The sequence below is a fragment of the Ovis canadensis genome, chromosome 1 (assembly GCF_042477335.2).
Source record: "Ovis canadensis isolate MfBH-ARS-UI-01 breed Bighorn chromosome 1, ARS-UI_OviCan_v2, whole genome shotgun sequence".
In the NCBI taxonomy this organism is placed as follows: Eukaryota; Metazoa; Chordata; class Mammalia; order Artiodactyla; family Bovidae; genus Ovis; species Ovis canadensis.
This window is the reverse complement of record NC_091245.1, coordinates 191377541-191399472: the sequence shown is the minus strand read 5'-3', so window position 1 is coordinate 191399472 and position 21932 is coordinate 191377541. Positions and strand designations below refer to the sequence as shown.

General features: G+C 45.9%; 1 protein-coding gene across 5 annotated transcripts in view; it reads left to right on the top strand.

Moving 5' to 3' along the window:
- The window catches only part of MYLK (myosin light chain kinase), a 280492-nt gene that overhangs the window by 116259 nt on the left and 142301 nt on the right, over positions 1-21932 (top strand). For all 5 annotated transcript variants that reach the window (XM_069555329.1, XM_069555313.1, XM_069555320.1 and 2 more), the window contains one exon: positions 18247-18454. In XM_069555329.1, the coding sequence (XP_069411430.1) occupies positions 18247-18454 (208 nt within the window). The remainder of the gene's footprint in view (positions 1-18246; positions 18455-21932) is intronic.

Sequence of the window (21932 nt, the reverse complement as noted above, 5' to 3'; positions counted from 1 at the left end):
CACAATTCTACGGTTCTTGTTTACCTAATGGTGTATGTGAGCATTTAAAAAATATTTTTACTTATTTATTTGGCTGCCCTGATTCTTACTTGTGGCATGTGGGATCTTTAGCTGCAGGGGTCTAGTTCCCTGACCAGGGATGGAACCTGGGCTCCATGCATTGGGAGTGCAGAGTCGTAGTCACTCTGGGGAAACAGTCAGTGAACGTTTTTAAAAAGGAAATAATTAGGATAAATCTGATGCCGGACACATCCTATAGACAGACAGAAATGGAACTTTGCCGCGGGGAGATAACTGAGAATCGGTTATACTGGCATTTAACACTGGCTGGAGGACATTTTCTTCGTCTTTTTTTAATTTTTCTTTTTTGGGCTCACTTCACACCTCGTTGCTTGAAGGATCTTAGTTCCTCCACCAGGGATTGAACCTGCCCCCTCGGCAGTGAATATGTGGAGTCCTAACCACTGGACCACCAGGGAATTCCCTTTTTTTTCAACTTTTAGAATAAATGCCACCTCTTTAGAGGTGGGGCGCTGTCCCCAGCCTGCAGTCTACAGGTGTGTTTAGAAGTAGGTGCTCTGAGGCCAAGGTGTGGGGTGAGGTTGGGAGCATCAGTGGTCTGAGCCCTGAGTGGTGTCAGGGGTCTTTGCCTTAGAGAAGGCCTGGGAAGGTCACATGGGTCTGGTGTTCCAACTGGATGGTTGGAACTGAGGATTCTGCCTCTGCCGTGGCCTGCAATCGTGGTTTGCATGTCTACTCTGGGGGCAGACCTTGCCAGGGGCAGTAAAATCAGCTCCAGAGAAGCTGAGGGCCAAGGCAGTGCTGGGTTTTTCCGCCTCTCCCTGTCCAGCAAAAGGAAGGGAAAAACACCAGCCTTAGAAATGGAACCCTGGACCCATCCCTGGACCCAGCTGAGAGGCTCTGGACAGAAAGTGGCTTGGGAATAAACACTACTCTCATGCTTGCATCCTGCCAATGGGAGCAGTGGGCTCTGGGCCCCAGGCATGCCCCTTCCTTCTGGGTTGCAGACTGGCTTGCCTTCCCTTGGGTTGTGGGGCAGGAATACCCTGTCCTGCTCAGGTGGGCTCCAGTGTTGGTGAAACACCATGGGAAGGTATAGGTGAGAGGCAGAAAGAGTTATTAGAATTTCCAGAGGCCAGGAGCTCCCTGAGAAGGTGTGTTTAGAAATAGGTGTGCTGAGGCCAAGGTGTGGGGTAGGGGTGGGAGCCCTGAGTGGGAAACAGTTAAGCTTCTCCAGGCTAAAGTGGGCTCTTAGGGGCACAATAAGTTTACAGACCCTTTTAGTATCCAACCTGAAGCTGACCCTTTTTGCAATGCAAAGTATGAGCCAGGCCATCTTTTTCTGCAGGCTGCTTTCCTGAAGGCACCCCTCAGGCACCATTCCTCTGTGTAAATTGCTTCTCCCTGCAACTTCCTGACACTCCCCGAGGGACTGGCAAACCCATTCTTACCTTTTCCCCATTCCTCAAGCCTGGAGGTGTCTGTAGCCAACTTGTCTAATTCCTTAAACACCTTACTTATTAGGGTGACCCCTGTGCCTGTCAGCACATCCACTCCTGTTTAGCAACTGTGTGAGCTGCACCTGGAATGCTCTGAGCTGGGTGGTCTGAGCAGTTACCTACAGTGAGGCCGTGGCCAAGCCCTGCCTACAGGCTCCGTGACTCTGTGCTACAACAGTGGCACCGATTGGGTTTCCTACAATTCTCTGTGATTAGAAAGGAAAGCAGATGCCCAGGCTTTTTGTAGACTGTCTGTTTACGCTCCTCCTTTCACTGAGGATATTCTAGGACGTGGGGAGAAGGGCTCTTTGGGCTACAAACCTTCCAACACAGGAAGCCTTCAAGCTTCTCTTGTAGCAGTCTGGGAAATGGACTGATTTTGAATCTCTCTCGACCAGCCAGGGGTTGGTCTGCTGATGTCAGGCACACATCTTTGGGGGGCTGGGGAGGTACCCTAGCATCTAGCCAGTGATGCTGTGTGTGGGGCTTGCCTCCTTTGGGGACGAACATGCTTGGTGCCAGCTCAGCTGGGGCCCAGCCTCCATGGATCCCTGAGGATCACATAGTTGAAAGGGACCTTGGCAGGAAGGGGGAAGGAAAGTTTGAGTTTTGTTTTTACTAAATAACTGGGCAAATTTTCCCTCCATTTTTCCAGATGCTTCTTCAGAAAAGAAATTTCAATGGCTTGGACTGGGAAATCTAAATCTGCTTTAAATGTGTGTTTTGAACTAGGACTCAAACCCCTCTGGCATTCCCTGCCCCCAGCATGCCACCAAGTGATACCCAGACAAGCACGGCATGCACAGGCTCGCTCACAACGGGCCCTTCTAGGAGGGCCTGGCATTTGCTGCTTCTCTCTTTCCTGTGTCCCCTGGGGCCCTGCCTTAAAATTCCTGAACAATATCTTGTGCAAGAGCTGTACTGTGTGCAACTCAGTCGCCGAGAGTAATGAATCAGGCAGGAGTGGCTGAGGAGCACGCCCCGGGCGACACTAGGGTGTTTGCGGAGAGAAATGGGGGGAGGACCAGGAGCCCCAAGGCTCCTGCCAGGCTGTGCTCCCACTGCCCTGGCCTGCGGTCCGTCTCTGCTCACCCCTCCTTGAGCCCGTCTCAGGGTGGGGACCCTGAGGGGCTGCCGCGAGGTCAGCAGAGTTACCAGGAACCATCTGCTGTCCAGTCAGGCTTGAGTGGCTGGTTCTTACACACACAGCTCTATCAGCCGCCCACCCCAGCTCCCTGGGGGCTGATGCTGTATTGGGAGGTGGTCCCCAGAATCCCGCTCAACTCACCGCGGCAGCACCATATGGGGCTCCCCGCATCCTCCCTGTACCCCTTCAATCCTCAGTCCGCACCCCTTCCGCGGCCCTGCCTATGTGTGCCCTGTCATCTTGCAGGCTGGGAGCCACTCCAAGATGGAGTGCCTGTTGTCTCCATCTTATTTCCTGGCATGGAGAAGAGGCCTGTGTGGCAGGGGTACAGTGAGCAAGCATGGCTCAGAGAGAAAGAGGCAGGGGCCAGGCCACCCAGGGTCTTGGGAGCCATGGTAATTGGGCTTTATTCTTAGTGCAATGAGAAATTGTTGGAAATAGAGGAGTGACTTTGGTCTGATTTATGTGTTTTCAAACTTTTATTTCTTGTTTTAATACCTAACATAGAGCTATTGTACTAAAGGCAATGTAGTATTTGGCAGAGGGATAAACACACGGCTTATTGAAACAAAACAGAGTTCAAAATAGATCCACATATATTTGGCTCATTGATTCTTTTTTACTGCTGTAAAATATACATAGCATAAAACTGACTGTTTTATCCATGTTTAAGTATACATACAGTTCAGTGGTAGTAAGTATATTCATATTGTTGTGTAATGAAACTCCACCACCCATTTCCCCAACTTTTTCCATCTTATAAAACTGAAACTTTGTACCCATTAAACACTAACTCCCCATTTCCCTCCTCCTCCCACCCCTGGCAACAAGCATTCCATTTTCTGTTTCTATGAAATTGATTATTCTAGATCTTCCTCTGTGTGAGGGTTGGACCATGAAGAAGGTTGAACGCCAAAGAACTGATGCTTTCGAATTGTAGTGCTGGAGAAGATTCTTGAGAGTTTCTTGGAGAGCAAGGAGATCAAACCAGTCAATCCTAAAGGAAATCAACTCTGAATATTCACTGTAAGGACTAATGCTGAAGCTGAAGCTCCAATATTTGTCCATCTGATGCGATTAGCCAACACATTAGAAAAGACTCTGGTGCTGGAAAAGATTGAGGGCAGGAGGAGAAGGAGCTGACAGGATGAGATGGTTGGATGGTATCACTGACTCAATGGACATGAGTTGGAGCAAACTCTGGGAGATAATGAGGGACAGGGAAGCCTGGCGTACTACAGTCCATGGGGTCACAAAGAGTTAGACATGACTTAACAACTGAACAGCAACAGGTCCTTATCTAAGTGGAATCATGCACTGTTTGTCCTTTTGTGACTGGCTTGATGTCCTTTAGGTTCATCCATGTTGTAGCATGTATTATAATTTCCTTCCTTTTTAAGGCTGAATAATATTTCATTGTTTGTATATACCACTCCTTGTTTATCCATGCACCTGCTGATGGACATAGGGTGCTTCTGCCTCTTGGATATTATATAAATAGCACTGCTGTGAATATGGGTGTGCAAATGTCTATTCATGTCCCTTCTTTCAGTTCTTTTGGGTTTATATCCAGAAGTGAAATTGTCAGTTATATGGTAGTTCTATTTTTAATTTTGGGGGGAACCACTATACTGTTTTCCATAGCAGCTGTATCAGTCTATTTTCTCACCATCAGTATACAAGGATTCCAGTTTCTCTACATCCTTGCTTTTTTTTTTTTTATGCTATCCAGCCTTAAAGTGAGTTTTTATTAAAAGAAAAAGAAAACTTATAAACCTACAAGGACAAATAGAATGAGAGAGAAACAACAGATGAATAGCAGATGAGCCATGTCAACAAATTGGTGGATGATGGAAAATGAATAGATGATTGGGTGACTTGGGCTTTAGCTTCTGTGTTGTGCTATACCCATGTCTAATTTTAAAAAGTAAGCCTGCTCGTGCCAAAACAGTTTCTGTAAAGGCTGAGAAGTTGGTGGCATCACGAGCTTTGAAAGTCCGGCTTGTGGACTGAAGCTGAAAATTGGAGGTTTGGTTAAAAATGTAATAACAAGCAGTTAGGGTGTCAAATCCCCTCCCATACTCCATGTGCCAGGCCACTGCTCCTCTCTTGCCCTGAAAGATCAAAGTTTATCTGAAGAGAGACTGAACTTACCAACTCTCAACTCCTGGGCATGAGGTACAGCTGCAGGCAGGGTGAGGTGTTGTCCTCAAAAGGGAGAGGGGCTAAGTAGAAATCGGTGTATTGAAATGAGTCCCCTCATGGCCTTTCCTCAGTCAAAGTCCCAAATGCTGGCAGACAGACTTAATTACTGTGTCCAGACCACCACCCTCTCAGCAGGAAATCAGAAGTTCCTCTCTGTGGAACCTAATCATCTCAAGAGACAAGATCCATAGATAATGATAGTTGAGCATTTATACCCATTCACTCTACTGGGAGATCCAACAAGTTGACAAGGCCCCACTTGCATGAAGCTTTTCATTTCTTCACTCATATATGTGAAAAGTCAGTGAAGGATCATTAGCTCTTCCACGGAAGCCTCTGTTATTAAAAAGACAAAAAGCATCAAAAAAGAAACCAAGGAGGAACAGAAGACTACAGAAAATGTTGAAGAAATTCTGTCATCCCTCAGGGATAAGACGTTGCTTTCATTGAACAGGAAGAAGAGATTATTCAATGTGGTTTTTAAAACATGTGTTTATATATTTGGCTGCATCGGGTCCTAGTTGCATCATGAGGGGTCTTTCACTGCAGTGCACGCACTCTCTAGGTGTGGCATGAGGGCGCAGTATTTGTGGCACACGGCCTTAGTTACCCTGAGGTACGTAGGATCTGAGTTCCCTGACCCGGGACTGAACCCGTGTTCCCTGCACTGCAGGCAGATTCTTAACCACTGGGCCACCAGATAAGTCCCCTCACTGCAGTCTTGAAAACTCCAAAAAAGAAGATTCTTTGAAATTAATGATAGCCAAAATAATAACTTCAATAGATTGGTTGCACGATAAAGTTGAAGTCTCTTCAGTTCAGTTCAGTCTCTCAGTCGTGTCTGACTCTATGACCCCATAAACTGCAGCACGCCAGGCCTCCCTATCCATCACCAACTCCCGGAGTTTACCCAAACTCATGTCTATTGAGTCGGTGATGCCATCTAACCATCTCATCCTGTGGCATTCCCTTTTCTTCCTGCCTTCAATCTTTCCCAACATCAGCGTCCTTTCAAATGAGCCAGCTCTTTGCATCAGGTGGCCAAAATATTGGACTTTCAGCTTCAACATCAGTCCTTCCAATGAACACCCAGGACTGATTTCCTTTAGGATGGACTGGTTAGCTCTCCTTGCAGTTCAAGGGACTCTCAAGGGTCTTCTCCAACACCACAGTTCAAAAGCATCAATTCTTCAGCACTCAGCTTTCTTTATACTCCAACTTTCACATCCATACATGACCACTGGAAAAACCATAGCCTTGACTAGACGGACCTTTGTTGGCAAAGTAATGTCTCCACTTTTCAATATGCTGTCTAGGTTGGTCATAACTTTCCTTCCAAGGAGCAAGCAAGTGTCTTTTAATTTCATGGCTGCAGTCACCATCTGCAGTGATTTTGGAGCCCCCAAAAATAAAGTCTGACACTGTTTCCACTGTTTCCCCATCTATTTCCCATGAAGTGATGGGACCAGATGCCGTGATCTTCGTTTTCTGAATGTTGAGCTTTAAGACAACATTTTCACTCTCCTCTTTCACTTTCATCAAGAGGCTCTTTAGTTCTTCTTCACTTTCTGCCATAAGGGTGGTATCATCTGCATATCTGAGGTTATTGGTATTTCTCCCAGCGATCTTGATTCTAGCTTGTGTTTCCTCCAGCCCAGCATTTCTCATGATGTACTCTGCATATAAGTTAAATAAGCAGGGTGACGATATACAGCCTTGATGTACTCCTTATCCTGTTTGGAACCAGTCTGTTGTTCCATGTCCAGTTCTAACTGTTGCTTCCTGACCTGCATACAGGTTTTTTAAGGGGCAGGTCAGGTGTTCTGGTATTCCCATTTCTTTCAGGATTTTCCACAGTTTATTGTGATCCACACAGTCAAAGGCTTTGGCATAGTCAATAAAGCAGAAATAGATGTTTTTCTGGAACTCTTTTGCTTTTTCAATGATCCAGCAGATGTTGGCAATTTGATCTCTGGTTCCTCTGCCTTTTCTAAATCCAGCTTGAACATCTGGAATTTCACAGTTCATGTATTGCTGAAGCCTGGCTTGGAGAATTTTGAGCATTACTTTGCTAGCATGTGAGATGAGTACAATTGTGAGATAGTTTGAGCATTCTTTGGCATTGCCTTTCTTTGGGATTGGAATGAAAACTGACCTTTTCCAGTCCTGTGGCCACTGATGAGTTTTCCAAATTTGCTGACATATTGAGTGCATCATTTTCATAGCATCATCTTTCAGGATTTGAAATAGCTCAACTGGAATTCCATCACCTCCACTAGCTTTGTTCATAGTGATGCTTCCTAAGGCCCACTTGACTTCACATTCCAGGATGTCTGGCTCTAGGTGAGTGATCACACCATCGTGATTATCTGGGTCATGAAGATCTCTTTCTGTGTATTCTTCTGTGTATTCTTGCCACCTCTTCTTAATATCTTCTTCTTCTGTTAGGTCCATGCCATTTCTGTCCTTTATTGAGCCCATCTTTCCATGAAATGTTCCCTTGGTATCTCTAATTTTCTTGAGGAGATGTCTAGTCTTTCCCATTCTGTTGTTTTCCTCTGTGTCTTTGCACTGATCTCTGAGGAAGGCTTTCTTATCTCTCCTTGCTATTCTTTGGAACTCTGAATTTAAGAATATCTTTCCTTTTCTCCTTTGCTTTTTGCTTCTCTTCTTTTCACAGTTATTTGTAAGGCTTCCCCAGACAGCCATTTTGCTTTTTTGCATTTCTTTTCCTTGGGGATGGTCTTGATCCCTGTCTCCTGTACAATATCATGAACCTCCATCCACAGTTCATCAGGCACTCTGTCTATCAGATCTAGGCCCTTAAATCTATTTCTCACTTCCACTGTATAATCCTAAGGGATTTGATTTAGGTCATACCTGAATGGTCTAGTGGTTTTCCCCACTTTCTTCAATTTAAGTCTGAATTTGGCAATAAGGAGTTGATGATCTGAGCCACAGTCAGCTCCCTGTCTTGTTTCTGCTGACTGTATAGAGCTTCTCCATCTTTGGCTGCAAAGAATATAATCAATCAAACCACAAAAATTCCTCAAAATGGAAAGATACGCATTATCTACAATGAAAAGACCTATTACCAAGGATCTAATACAATGAGTGAATAGAGACTTACAACAAAGCACCTCATCATGGAGTTCTAGGCTGTCAGGGATAAACAGAAGCTTTGAAGGAGAAAACCCACACACATACACTGGGTCATAGAGGAAGGATTGGCATGGCATTATACCTCTTGTAGCCACACTGGACGCCAGAATCAGCGACTTCAAATGCCATGAAGCAATACCTTCAAAATTCTGAAGGAAGATTTTCCACTATAATTCTTTTCCTAGAGAAACTGCCAGTTGAGTATAGAGTATTGAAACTTTTAGAAATGACTTTTGGAAACTTAAAGATTTAATCTTCCTTGCATTTGTTCATAAGAAACCGCTGGAGGAGGAGGTGTTCAACCAAAGCGGTGGCACCCAAGAGGATGGTGAAGGAAAGTCCCCAGAGCACTATGCACCAGGCCTAGATAGCATTGATTTGGATTTGGAGCACAGCAACAGAATGTTCCAGGAGAGATATCTCCAATGGAGGAAAAAATAAAAGCCATCAATACATTTGACCATTGCTGAGATGACACTTACTCCTTGGAAGGAAAGTTATGACCAACCTAGACAGCATATTAAAAAGCAGAGACATTGCTCTGCCAACAAAGGTCCGTCTAGTCAAGGCTATGGTTTTTCCAGTAGTCATGTATGGTTGTGAGAGTTGGACTATAAAAAAAGCTGAGGGCCAAAGAATTGATGCTTTTGAACTGTGATGTTGGAGAAGACTCTTGAGAGTCCCTCGGACTGCAAGGTGATCCAACCAGTCCATCCTAAAGGAGATCAGTCCTGAGTGTTCATTGGAAGGACTGATGTTGAAGCTGAAAGTCCAATATTTTGGCCACCTGATGTGAAGAGCTGACTCATTTGAAAAGACCCTGATGCTGGTAAAGATTGAGGGCAGGAAGAGAAGGGGACAACAGAGGATGAGGTGGTTGGATGGCATCTGCAACTCAATGGACATGAGTTTGCATAGAGTCCGGGAGTTGGTGAGCCTAGTGTACTGCAGTCCATGGGGTCACAAAGAATTGGACACGACTGAGCAACTGAAGTGAACTGACTGAGATGAATTTTATAGTTCTCTTGAGAAGTTGCATTCTTAAAAAAAACCAATCAAACCAAACATAAGGCAGGTATTAACTCCAGGGAAAAAAAAATCTATTAATAATTGTAAGATACTAGTAGCTTGGCAGTGAGTGAAACTAAAATAAAGCAAACACTAACACACTGGCATAATAAAAATTGTCATTAGTTACTGGGGGTAGGGGAAGAGCTTATGGGAAGGTTGAGCGCTAAAAGCTCATGTTTCATATAGAGAAGTTAAGACATAATGTCTAAAATTTGAAAGAATAAAATAGTTGTGCAAGCTTGTTACTTAGAAACACTGGGGAAGGAAACAGAAGGAATGGCTAAAAGAGGTGAAGATGAAAACATTTTAGGAAAGCATGTTGGGTGATGTTTTTCAGCCTGGTGGGCAGCCAGACGCACTGCATAGGAAACAACTTTGGATTTCTTACCTGGCATGATTCTCTATGCAGATGAGGGTGCCTTTGGGCAGTGAGGTCTGGGGAGGACGTTCTGCTATTAAGTAGCAAACTCACACTGCTGCTGCTGCCCCTGGTGCAGCTATTTTTGACAGCAGCACAGAGGCGCTCTCCCGACCATGTTGCTGCAGGCAGCCCGAGAGGGCCTGCCATCCAAGCTCCACCTGCTCTCCCCGCTCCCTCGCAGCCTGCCACCTGGGAGAGCCAAGCAGAATGCAGGCTTTGTGTGGTGATGTGTGTGCATGTGGGGCAGGTGGTCAGCAGCCGCCAGGAGAGACAGTTCAGGTGAGGGAGCCAAGCCGAGATGCTTTCGGTGGCTGGGACCCTCTGGTCACTTTTGCCCACCTATACTTTTAAATAGAATTGCCTCATATTCTCAGAGAGTCCTCAGAGGACGGGACCTTCCCGGGACAATCTGTGGCCGGATTGAGTCTTGTGGACTTTTGAGTCTCGTGGCGTCTGGGCTCTACTGTTTGAGGAGTCAGAAGCCGCTGCCAAGTGGCCTGTGTGTTTGGGGAGGAGCACTCTGCTCCATCTCTTCTGCCAGCAAAGTATGTCTCTCTGTCTCCAGATCCAACTATAACAGGCCAGAAACTCCAGATTTATTACCCCAGATTTATTTCCTTCCCGAAACTTGCCCGTGTCCTTGAAATTCCAAGGCTGCATTAGTCAGTGAGGCAGAAATCAAGGGGATGGTCTCTGTCTTGAAGTTTCACATGATATTATAGGAGTGAGATGATGGTACAGGCAAAACTACAGACGGGATATTTCTTTTAAAATGTGTTTTTTTCTATTACATAAAATCAGCAATCACTTTTCAAAAGGGGTTTACCCTTCAAATAAAAATAATAAGCCAGTTCCACTAAGGCAAAAGGTGTTCTCAGTTAAAGTGTTAGTTTTTTATCTAATTAAGGGTGTGACACCTTGAAGTTGTGTATAAGAATTCGAGTTGTGTAAGAGGAGGCTCAGCAAGCCCAGAAGTTCACAAGTACTGGCATTTCTTAGGGCTAAAGCAGTTTCAGCTGTCAAAGCTTTGAGCTGAATGGATGCTAAGGTACCTTATTATAAGGAATCACTAACCTCAGAGAGAAGAGACAGAGGACCTAACCTTTTGAATTTCTTAACGTACTATTGTACATGTGTTTTCTCATTTGATCATAAGCTTATTCATGGAAATAGATACTGAGATAGTTCCATCTCACAGTTGTATAAACTGAGGGCCAAGTAAGTTAAGTAACTTGCCCAAGGTCAGGCAACTGGTGGTTGCTACAGCCAGCACCCACACATGGCTCTGTCTGATTCCAGATGCCATATACCTTCCTGAATTAGGACTCTTGTTTGCAAGGGACAGAAACCAAGTGCATGGGTTAAATGAAAGACAGGTATTGTCTCATATGACTGCGTGGATCCTAAGTTCACCGCAGCTCTGCCTGCCATGCGTCCATCTCCTTCCTTCTCCACCGTGTATGTGATGTCTTACCGTGCACATGGCTTGCTTCTCTTAGGTGGAGGGAAGGAAACAGAAGTGGGAATGGGGGAGGATGGCTGCCCACAGGTAGCTTCAGGCTTACATCTTCCCAGCTTAGGATCCCTGTGAAGAGACAGTTTATTCTAACTGAAATTGCAGGGAAGAGTCCTGATTGGCTGACTTGGATCGGGCTCATTGTGGAAGCTTGAGTGCTTTGGCCAGAAGGCAGCTGCTGATTCCTCTCCACCGACTCACCTGAGGTGGGCAGAAGGGAAGGGAGCAGATCTTCAAAGGAGGGGCTTGCTCTGCTAAAGGGGGGCAGGAGATCCTGAGCACATCCAACAAAGCCAAGCCACAGCACTAATTTGTTAAACTTCTGTGATACCAAGCAGCTCTTATTAAAATTTTAATACATCTGAGAGTATGTCTCAGTTCAGTATTAGAAACTGGAGGGTGAGCTTAGCTGCTGGGCCAGCCTCACCAGCTGGAGACGCTGGTTCCGTGGAAGCCTTTGTTAGGGGAGGTAAAGCCAGAACTCAGGGCTTTGTGCAGAGAGGTTCCCAGTAAGGCTGAAGTCCCACAGCCATCCCACAGGGACGGGATCTCAAGTGGAAGGACACTTGTTTTCATAGGAAAACCCTGAATTTGGAAGTACTAGGAAAACATCAGTGTCACAGGTTCTGATTATATTTAGAATTCTGTTTCTTTGTTAGACTGCACCAGAGTTTTAAATGCTTGTGTCATTGAAAGGAAATCAAAAAGTTGCACACATTGATAAGCTTGAGCTAGATAAAAGAAGTCAGACTTCTTGTTTGAAACAGTCAAGAGGGCCTGAGGTATATAGCCCAAGGCTGCCGAGCTGTAAGCTGTCTCGCGTTTTCTGTGGGAATAACAGTGTGATCTCAGTCTGGCAGATGTGGGGGTATGGAGGTGTCTGTGTCCTGGGCCAAAGAAAAAGAAAACTTGCCACAGGAAGTGAGAGTGGCTGGTCACAGAGAGAGACTTCCAGCATCTTTCCTGAAGACCTAGGTGGCCTTCTCCGAGCCTGTGTAAAGAGTGCTTCTCTGCATTTTGCTTTTGTTTTCCACGGAACTGCTTCAGTCCCTGCTGTTTCACAACTTTGGACTTAAGGGCGGAGAGGGCCCAGCAGTTTAAGCCTCTCACTAATTGCTGCTTTTAGCTGGTATGATCTCTTCCTGAAAATTCTGTGGGTTCAGTCAAGGCTTTTGACTGTTGGTGATGGGATTATTCAAAGCCTTAATTAAGTTCCTGCCTCTTCAATGGGCCAGGTGCTGGATGCTGACACAGACCCAGGCCCCTAAACTGTCAGGTCATACCTGTGGTTCACCCTTCACTCTTCACTCTCATAATATATCCATGATGTAAGTTTCATAGGCATTTTCTGTGGTCTAATTTGCTGGAGGTGTGAATATTTTAATTCTTTCTGTGCGTCCATGTCCATTTATTATCTGGATGAGCTTATACTTGGAGATGGGACAGAAGATTCATCTTCAGTGAATTCCTCAGGATCATTGGTTTCTTTGCTATTATTTTCAGTTTTTAAATCACCAGCTCTGTCCTAGTCATTTATCCTAGGAGAATTTATTTATGTAGAAGAAGCTGCCTTGAAATAGGGCAAGAAGTTCAGAGTGATGGGCTATAGGCAGGCTGGCAATCATAGGAAGCATGGAGACAGTTGTGTTGCCGAATCAGCTTTGTCTGCCTTGAGGAGAGGGACATCAGTCCAGCAGGTTTCCTTAATTTCCCATCCTTCAGGCTCAGCCTTTCCCAGCATTGATTTTGGTTACTCAGTAGGATTCAAAGAAATACTTATGGACAGCCCCTTCATCTATTATTCCCAGCCCCAAGGATTTCTCAGCTCACTGCTCACATCTTTGTGTATCTTTCCAACTCCCCAGTGTCCCGCTGAGCAGTCCCCTTTCACCCGGGCTTTAGTGTAATCCTGGTTTCTCTCTCTTTCTTTTTGGTCTCCCTCCATTCTCATCATGAGCAGAGCTTCAGTTTCCTGTCTTGCCCAGCTCAGCACTGCAGCTGTGTGGCTTGATGTCTTGCCCAGCTCGGCACTGCAGCTGTGTGGCTTGGCAGTGTGCAAACACGGACAGGTCCACTCAGGTACAAAAGTCATGCAGGAGATCATCAAAAACAGGAACATCACCCCGTTTCTACCTCTTACCAAGCTGAGAAGGCAGATGTGTTGCTCTGAGTCTTGTAGGGGTATGGAGGCCAGAGAAGCTGCCTTTGCTCTGGGCTTATACCCTGGTAGCCTGTTCCAGGCAACCCGGAATTGACTGCAAGCCCTTCACACACATCAGAGAAAAATCAAAAGATAGGTTCAATCCCTGGGTCAGAAAGATCCCCTGGAGGAGGGCATGGCAACCCACTCCAGCGTTCTTTCCTGGGTAATCCCATGGACAAAGGAGCCTGGCGGGCTACAGTCCATAGGGTCACAAAGAGTCAGACGCAACTGAAGTGACTGAGCACGCACCCCCTTAAGAATGTTTCACTTTCAGTCATTAAGCAGATCTCTAAACGGCACCAGATTCTGAAAAACTTCCCAGCGTGGCAGGCAGATATGACATGGAGCAAGCAGCTGCCCGCCTGCAGCCCAGCTTTCTCCTCACCAGCCAACACACACAGAATGAGCCCCCACTCCTTTTAAAGGTCTTTTGAGGCCATAAAGGCTCTTGGGGACATTTTATGGAACTGAAGCACAGTTTTACTAGTTTAAATTATTATAGGGGTTATGGTGACTCTATCTTTATTTTTATGACAAGTTGTCAGATATGCCCTTGATTTATTTGATCCCAAGCTTTTGTTTAAGAATACAGCCTCCAATTAAATGTGGTTACTGTGGCAAAAAATATGATTCTCCTTAGAATGACCCTCTTTGGGGCCATTTCCAAAAACTCATTATGGTGAGAAGTCAGAGCTGCCTACTCATAGTCACAGGCATCTCTCCTTGTGGTAGCTCAGTTTTCCCTTATGGAGGATTAGAGAGTATTAAAGCTGTGGGCTGGGCCCAGGGGAGACTGGAAAGGGAAGAATCTTCCCCCAGAAGCTAAGTGGGTCATTATTTATTTAATCCAGACTACTTCAGGGATAGAAGGGACCTGAGGCATCAAGAACTGTTTTCTCATCAATGAAAGGGAGGAATTACAACCTGAAGAGGTCAGGGAGCCAAGCCAGACCTAGGACACAGGCCTGGCTGTTATGTCATATCTCCTCTGACCCACACTGGCTCTCCTAGGGATGTCTTGGGCACATGCATGGCACCCATCCTATCTGTCTTAGGCCGTTAGGGTATTTCTGCCAGGACGGAAGTACAATAGATGGGGTGGTTTAAACAACAGAAATTTATTTCTCACAGTTTTGGAGACTGGAAAGTCCAAAATCAAGGCCCCTGCAGATTCAGTGTCTGGGGAGATCCAGCTCTTGGTTCATAGATGGCCAGCTTCTTGCTGTGTCCCCACATGGTAAAAAGGAGTGAGAGAGCTCCCTGGAATAGCTTTTGTAAGGACACTAATCCCATTCATGAGGGTCCCACCCTCCTGACCTAATCACTCCAAAGGGCCTGCCTCCCAATATAATCACATTAAGGGTTCCGATTTCAACATGAGCCACATTTAGCCTATGGCACTGTCCTTTGTTACTCCAAGGAAGCAGCCCCAGACTTGCTTTTAGCATGCCCATGACCATTGACATTTTCCCCAAGTGGGGAACAGATACTGCTTTAACATAGGGGAGGTTTAGGGTCTATAAGGGAGAGACATTTATCAATGCTTTAGGTTCTATAGTATTTATCTTACCAAAAACATAAATTTACAGTGAGGCACAGAGAGACAGCTACTCAACTGGTAGACCAAAATTGTGGCCCCAGGTCTGCCACTTGGTCTTAACGATGCAAATCATTTACTTCTCCAGGCCTCTTTCCTTAGCTCTCAGGGCTTAATAATATGACTGGCCTTGCGTGCTGTCACAGACACTCTTGGTACCCCACCCGAATCACCTTCACCAGGCTGCTACACCTGCTCCCAGTTGCTCTGAGTGTCAGTTAAGGGCTTGGCTTCCTGAATCCTTATCTCAGGTTCTGCTTCTGCTTCCCAAGACACTGCCATTATAGCACTGCAAGAATCAAATAAGATTCTCTATGTGGAAGACTCTGAAAACTGAAGTATCACTGGGCTTTTATTGCAGTTTTGACTGGGCTGTAAAAGTCCCAGCTGTGGCTTCTTGGCAGAAGGCCCGTGATGAAGGCAGATAAGACATCCAGGGAGGGCAGGGCTGCTGTCACACACCCAAGAATGTGAGTCTGGGTTTCTCTTCTTTCCCCACCTAGGAGCCCAAGATAGTGGGAAGACAATAAAAGTGAGTTTACTTGAAGCTGAGTAATTTTTAGGTAAGGTTAGGTAGTGACTGAACAAGTTTTTCCATATTGGAAGGATAAGAATTGGAGCTGTAGATCATTCAGACCTTGGAACAGAAAAAGGTCATAGAAATTCCTGCTTTTGCTTCAGATGCAGGGTGTACAAAAGTCCATTGCTAACTGCAGTTTTCTAAGTGGCACTAGTTTCACCATTAAAAAAAAAAATCCTTGGATACTTACTTTGATATATAAAGGCACTGCAGAGGTGGATTTGGTGGTGTGGGGTGGAGGGGAATGTCTACGTATGTAGAAAATGAGAGGAAAACAGAAAGGGAAATAGGGATCAGTGTCCTCAAGGTCTGGAGCGCTTGCAGTGTCCCCGGTTAATCATTGATGCCTCTGGCCCTGATGGCCTCAGAGCTGGCACCACTGCAGGGGGCCAGAGCACTCGCTCATGGAATGCCAAGGATGCATTTGGTGAAGTTAATGATTCACCACCTCCCCCGAGTCCCAGGGCCCTGCATCCCTTTCTCTGGCACTGACAGAAGGTTACCCGATCATTTTCTGGAGGTGAGGCTGGCCCTGCCTAACAAGGTGGAGGGAAGGATGATGACTCACAAATTCACTGTAAGACCAGACTCCCAGGCTCCCAGGCTTCCTTCTGTAGGAAAGTTTCTTTCCTTAGCTGTTTCCTGAAGACAAGCTTCACAGAGAAAAAGAATGTGCTACTAGAGTGATTGTCTGATATTCCTTGGCATGAAGTTTTGTGCCAAGAGTGCACCACAAGATGATATGGTTTTTACATGGATATGTGGCATCTGCCACCTGCAGACATGCAGAATGCTTATTTGTGTACCACTTTTAACTTCAATTCTAGCTTTAGGTACCTTGAGAGGTTCCACAGATTAATAAATGGTTGTGCTCTACATTTGTTATGTGCATGTGTGTTAAGTCACTTCTGTTGTGTCTGACTCTTTGCGACCCCATGGGCTGTAGTCCACTAGGCTCATCTGTCCACGGGATTTCCCAGGCAAGAATACTGGAGTGAGTGCCATGCCCTGCTCCAGGGTATCTTCCTGACCCAGAAATCAAACCTGCATCTTCTGTGACTCCTCAATGCAGGCAGCTTCCTTACCACTGAGCCACTGGGGAAGTCATATATTCATTATACAGACACACTAATATGAAAGGAACACATGTTTTCATTTAAATTTTTTCTGTTTTACAAAGATCAAGGGTGTTATTTGCAAAAATATCAGAAAATGATAGTTAAGTAAAAGGAAAAGGAGCAACCCAGAGGTGATCTCTTTTTGTTTCATATCACAATAGGCGTTATAATATGCATGTGTTCCCCTTCAACCCCATCACCCTGAGATAGGATATGTGTGCTTGGCAAGGCTGCAATGGTCCAGGTGTGAGTGCACAGCCACCTACCCTCCCCTTGCTCCCATGTGCTGATAAATCATCCTCTCTGACCTCACTGAGGCATGTGATGAGGATTATAGTTGCCAGTCACTGAAGGCTTTCTTTGTAAATGCAATTTGGGGTTATCCAGTGAATCTGGGTTTTGCTGCATCTGTACCCATTCTCTCTTGTCTTGGAAGTGGATACGTGTGTAAAAGCTACTGCTGCCACCTATTTGCAACACCAACAGTTTCTTTCTCAGGAGGGTTCTATGATGTCTTCTGTGCATTTCCAATGCTAAAATCCCCCAATTCAGGGTCCCAGGGCTTGCACTGATGGGCCAGTCTGAGCCCTGCTCCTCTGAAGAGGAATCCATTCCGAAGGGCTGATTGAATTTCTTGGGTTTCAGGGCCCTTGGGGAACTTTCTCTGAAACTCAAAGTGATTTCTTTTCTTGGAACTGATCTCTCCCTGCATTTCCTCCTCATTGGGGAAACATCTCTCTGAACAAGTTGCTATGAGGCTCAGATAAGTTAAGTATTTAGAAAAGTGCTTAACACTTAGCACTCAGAAGATGTTAGCTTTGTAGAGAGAGTGGTCTCGGGTAGCACTGCCTGATAGACACATCAAGCAAGGCACATATGTAGGTGTACCTTTCCTAGTAGCTACATTAAAACACTAAAAAGAAACAAGTGAAATTACTTCTAACAGTATATTTTATTTAACCCAATATGTCAAAGTTACTATCTTTTCAATATGTAATCAGTATTTCTAAATTATCGAGGCATTTTACATTCTTTTTTCTTACTAACTCTTCAAAGCCGCTTGTGTAATTTACGCTTAAACTTACGGTGTGACTCGGGATCAGCCACGTTTCAAGCACCTGGTCACTGTGTGTGGCTAGTGGCCGCCGAACTGGGCAGCTCAGATCTAGAACCTTGCTACCCAAGGTGAGTTCTAGGGACCAGCAGCCTCAGCAGCACCTGAGAGCTTATCTGAATGGCAGAATCTCAGGCCCACCCCAGACCTATAGAAGTAGAATCTGCATTTTTAAGAAGTATCTGTTGCTTGTTTAGAGTGGGAAGCGTTGGTCTAGAATCCCCATGTTCAGTCCCCACCCCTGGGGTTCTGATTTAATTGGTCTAAGGTTGGACCTGGGCACTAGTATTTGCTTTGAATCTCCTGCAGTGATTCTAATCATGCAACCAGGCTTGAGAGACATCTGTGTGGTGGGCTCTGAAGCCAGGATGCCTGACTTGGCCACTTTCTATCTTCAAGGCCTCAAGAAATCTACCAAAACTCTTCATCTCAATTTCCTCATCCCTAAAATGGAGATGAAAGTAATATTTGTTTCACGGGCTGCTTATGAGGATTATATGAGTTAATACATGTAAAGTACCCAGAACAATACTTGATGCATAAGAAGTACTCCTTATATACAAGCTCTCACCCTTTCTTCTTTTCCTTGAAGGTTCGGGGCTACCCAGAGCCCCAAGTGACATGGCACAGAAACGGACAACCCATCACCGGTGGGGGCCGCTTCCTGCTGGACTGTGGTACCCGGGGGACTTTCAGCCTTTCGATTCATGCTGTGCGTGAAGAGGACAAGGGAAGGTATACCTGTGAAGCCACTAACGGTAGTGGTGCCCGCCAGGTGACAGTGGAGTTGACAGTAGAAGGTGAGTGCCAGGAGGTGAAAACCCTGGGGAGAGATAAGCCGTCACTTTCCTATGGCCCGCAGCTCCTGCTTCAGCCCTCTCTTGGGAGAGGAACCCACGAGAGACAACATCCCCATATCCCTGAACTCAGGGCCTTGTCGTCTGATGGGGGAAATGTGGTCCCCGGAACACGGGAGGCATCCAGGAGACAATGTCAGACTGCACGTCACCTCACTCCCCAGCTTCAGCCTTCCCTTTGCTCCCCTCACGCTGAGAGTGAGCCTGGGTGGACTCCTCATCACGGCCTCACAAGGCCCAGTGTGCTCCTGCCTGGATCTCCAGACCCCTTTCCTTCCGCTGCTCCCCTGTGGTCACTGCTTGCTCCACTGCGGCCTCACTGGCCTTCTGCTTCTCCGTGAGCAAAACCTCAGGGCCTTCGCCTGCTGTTCCCTGTGTAAAGAAGAGCTCTTTCCGCAGCCCTGCCCCTGACTTGGCCCCTCACTTACCTCAGATCTCTGCTCAGACATCCCCTCCTTGGAGAACCGTCTCTGATGTTTCATCCCCAGGGCTCTCCGTCCTCTCACTCCACCCCAACTTTTCCTTCCAGGGCTATCACTGTCTCCTATTTTACTGTCTCCTCCAAATACCCCTGACTGGAAGCTCTAGAGGAAGAGGGGTTTTTATCTGTTTACTGCTGTATCTCCAGCATCTAGAAAACTTCCTGGCATGTGATACTGAACTATTTAGAGAATGAACAATGTTTATTATCATCACTCTAAAGTAATACAGGCCCGTCATAAAAAGCTTTGTAAAACTAAAAAAATATATATAGGAGATAAACATACCAGCTTGTTAACACTGATTATTTTGTTGTTGTTCTTTTTCCTTTGTACTTAAAAAAATTTTTATTAACTTCAAAAGTTCCAGGAAAACATTTGGCTGTAAGTAAAAGTATTCCTTTGTGGCTGGTATATCTCCGACATGCTAAAGACACTCCACCAGTGAGAACATTTCCAGTTCAGGCCACGGGCTGCTGCTTAATGGCCTGACATCTTAAAGGATGTGGGCATTCATCAGACCCTCAGAAGTATAACAAGAGTCCCTCTACCCTTCCTAAAGGGTTATAAACCAGAGGGTCAGACTCATTTTCTCCTCTCTCAGGAAACAGCCCTCCCAACCTTGATTTCAAGGGACACTATGTGCCAGAGAAGGTTTCAGAAGGTGGTGAGGTGTACCCAGGCCAATGTTTTTCCTGTTTGCTTGCATCATGAAAGGACAGACAGGCTGTTTCACAGAACAGGATATGCATAGTTTGGATGCTTTCCCCAAATTCTTCAACTAATTGACTCATTCTTTTTAATTGCCTTCCAGTACCTGTGGGCTGGGGTATTCCATGTGGAAAGTGGTCCCTAGTCAGTCTCTGAATGGCCCCTATCTTGGCCAGTTCTGGTCCTGTGATTTCCCCTACATTACGCACCTTTCATGCCCAAACTTGAGTTAAGGCCCACAGATAAAAATTACTTTATCCTCATGTGTTACTCACCCCAGGCTGCCATAACAGAATACCACAGACTGCATGCCTTAAATAACAGAAATTAATTTTCTCACAGTTTTGGCAGCGGGAAGTTCAAGCTCAGGGTCCAGCAGGATTTGGTTTCTGGTGAAGGCTGTTTCTGACTAGCCACCTTTCTGCTGTGTCCTCTCATGGTGAAGACAACTCTGGTGTCTCTTGATCTTCCTTTAAGGGCACCAGCCTTATTGGATTAGGTGTGTGTAGGTGTTAGTCACTCAGTCCTGTCCAATTGTTTGCAGCCCCACGGACTGCAGCCCTCCAGGCTCCTCTGCCCATGGAATTTGCTGGAGTGGGTTGCCATTTCCTACTCCAGGGGATCTTCCTGACCCAGGGGTAGAACCCTCAGCTCTTGCGTCTCCTGCACTGGCAGGTGGGTTCCTCACCACCGCACCGCCTGGGAAGCCCTCTTGGATTAGGGCCGCTCCCTTATGACCTCATTGAGCTTTGTCACGTCTTCAAAGGCCCTGACTCCCAATACAGCCACATGGGGTGAGAGTGGGGGCGATTAGGGTTTCAATATATGAATTTGGTTGGGGACACAGCAATGTTTAAAACATCCCTTTTCTGATTTTCTATTTGAAACTGGGGAAATGAGAAATCAGAGGTCCGAGGTTCTGGTCCCAACCTTTGCCAATAAATGTGTGACTTTAAATCCCATATCTCTGTTTCTGCAGAATAAAGGGTTTGAATTCTCTGGTCTCTGCAGCCTGGACTAGTCCTTGTTTTCTATGATCCATTTTAAAGGAATGGAGTTGGTAGGAGTATAATCTGTGCTCAGTCATATCTGACTCTTTTGCAACCCCATGGACTGTAGACCACCAGGCTCCTCTGTCCATGGGATTTTACAGGCAAGAAAACTGGAGTGTGTTGCCATTTCCTTCTCCAGGGGAATCTTCCTGACTCAGGGATCAAACCCATGTCTCTTGAGTCTCCTGCACTGGCAGGTGGATTCTTTACCACTAGCGCCACCTGGGGAGCTATATACAACCCAGGTCACATGAAATCTTTATTTTTTTTTTTTTCGATTCCCATCAGTGAGAACATTAGACCTGATGTCTCAACTAAGCAGGAAAAGTTTTATTAGGTTATGGTACTTGGGGAGGGGAAAGGAAAGCAGGAGAGCTGTTAACAGAGTGGGAAACCGCTAAAGCTCTCAACCCTGTCCCCTCCCCTTTGGCTTTAATTTGGGGAGACCACTGAAGATGTTTTATTCTTTCTAACACTAGGAGATAGAGAAAAACCTAAAGGCCACAGCCCTTGTAAATGTGAATGGCCCTGTATTCCTTTTTGCTTCTACATCAAAGGCCAGTTTTGGCCCATGTGTGGTTTGGGACCACCCCATTGACCACAGGCCTGAAAGAATCCACTCTGCTCCCTTATGCCATGGATAAATTGTCAATGGTGCTATGCTAGCCCAAAGGGAATCCAGCAGCGCCCCCTGCTTCTCACCAGCTTTATGTACTATGCTTTTTACTTATGCTTCATATTTAGAAAGAGCAGAGCTTCTGGAATTAAGAGTATGATTCATATGTGGAGCTTTTAAAACCCCCTAATGGTGAAGTTTAGTTGGCAGTGTTATCCAATGGTCTTGGATTTTAGCTCCACTAGAGGGCAGACACACTGAAACCATACTCACAGAAAACTAGTCAATCTAATCACACTAGGACCACAGCCTTGTCTAACTCAATGAAACTAAGCCATGCCCATGGGGTAACCCAAGACAGGCGGGTCATGGTGGAGAGGTCTGACAGAATGTGGTCCACTGGAGAAGGGAATGGCAAATCACTTCAGTATTCTTGCCTTGAGAACCCCATGAACAGTACGAAAAGGCAAAATGATAGGATACTGAAAGAGGAACTCCCCAGGTCAGTGGGTGCCCAAAATGCTACTGAAGATCAGTGGAGAAATAACTCCAGAAAGAATGAA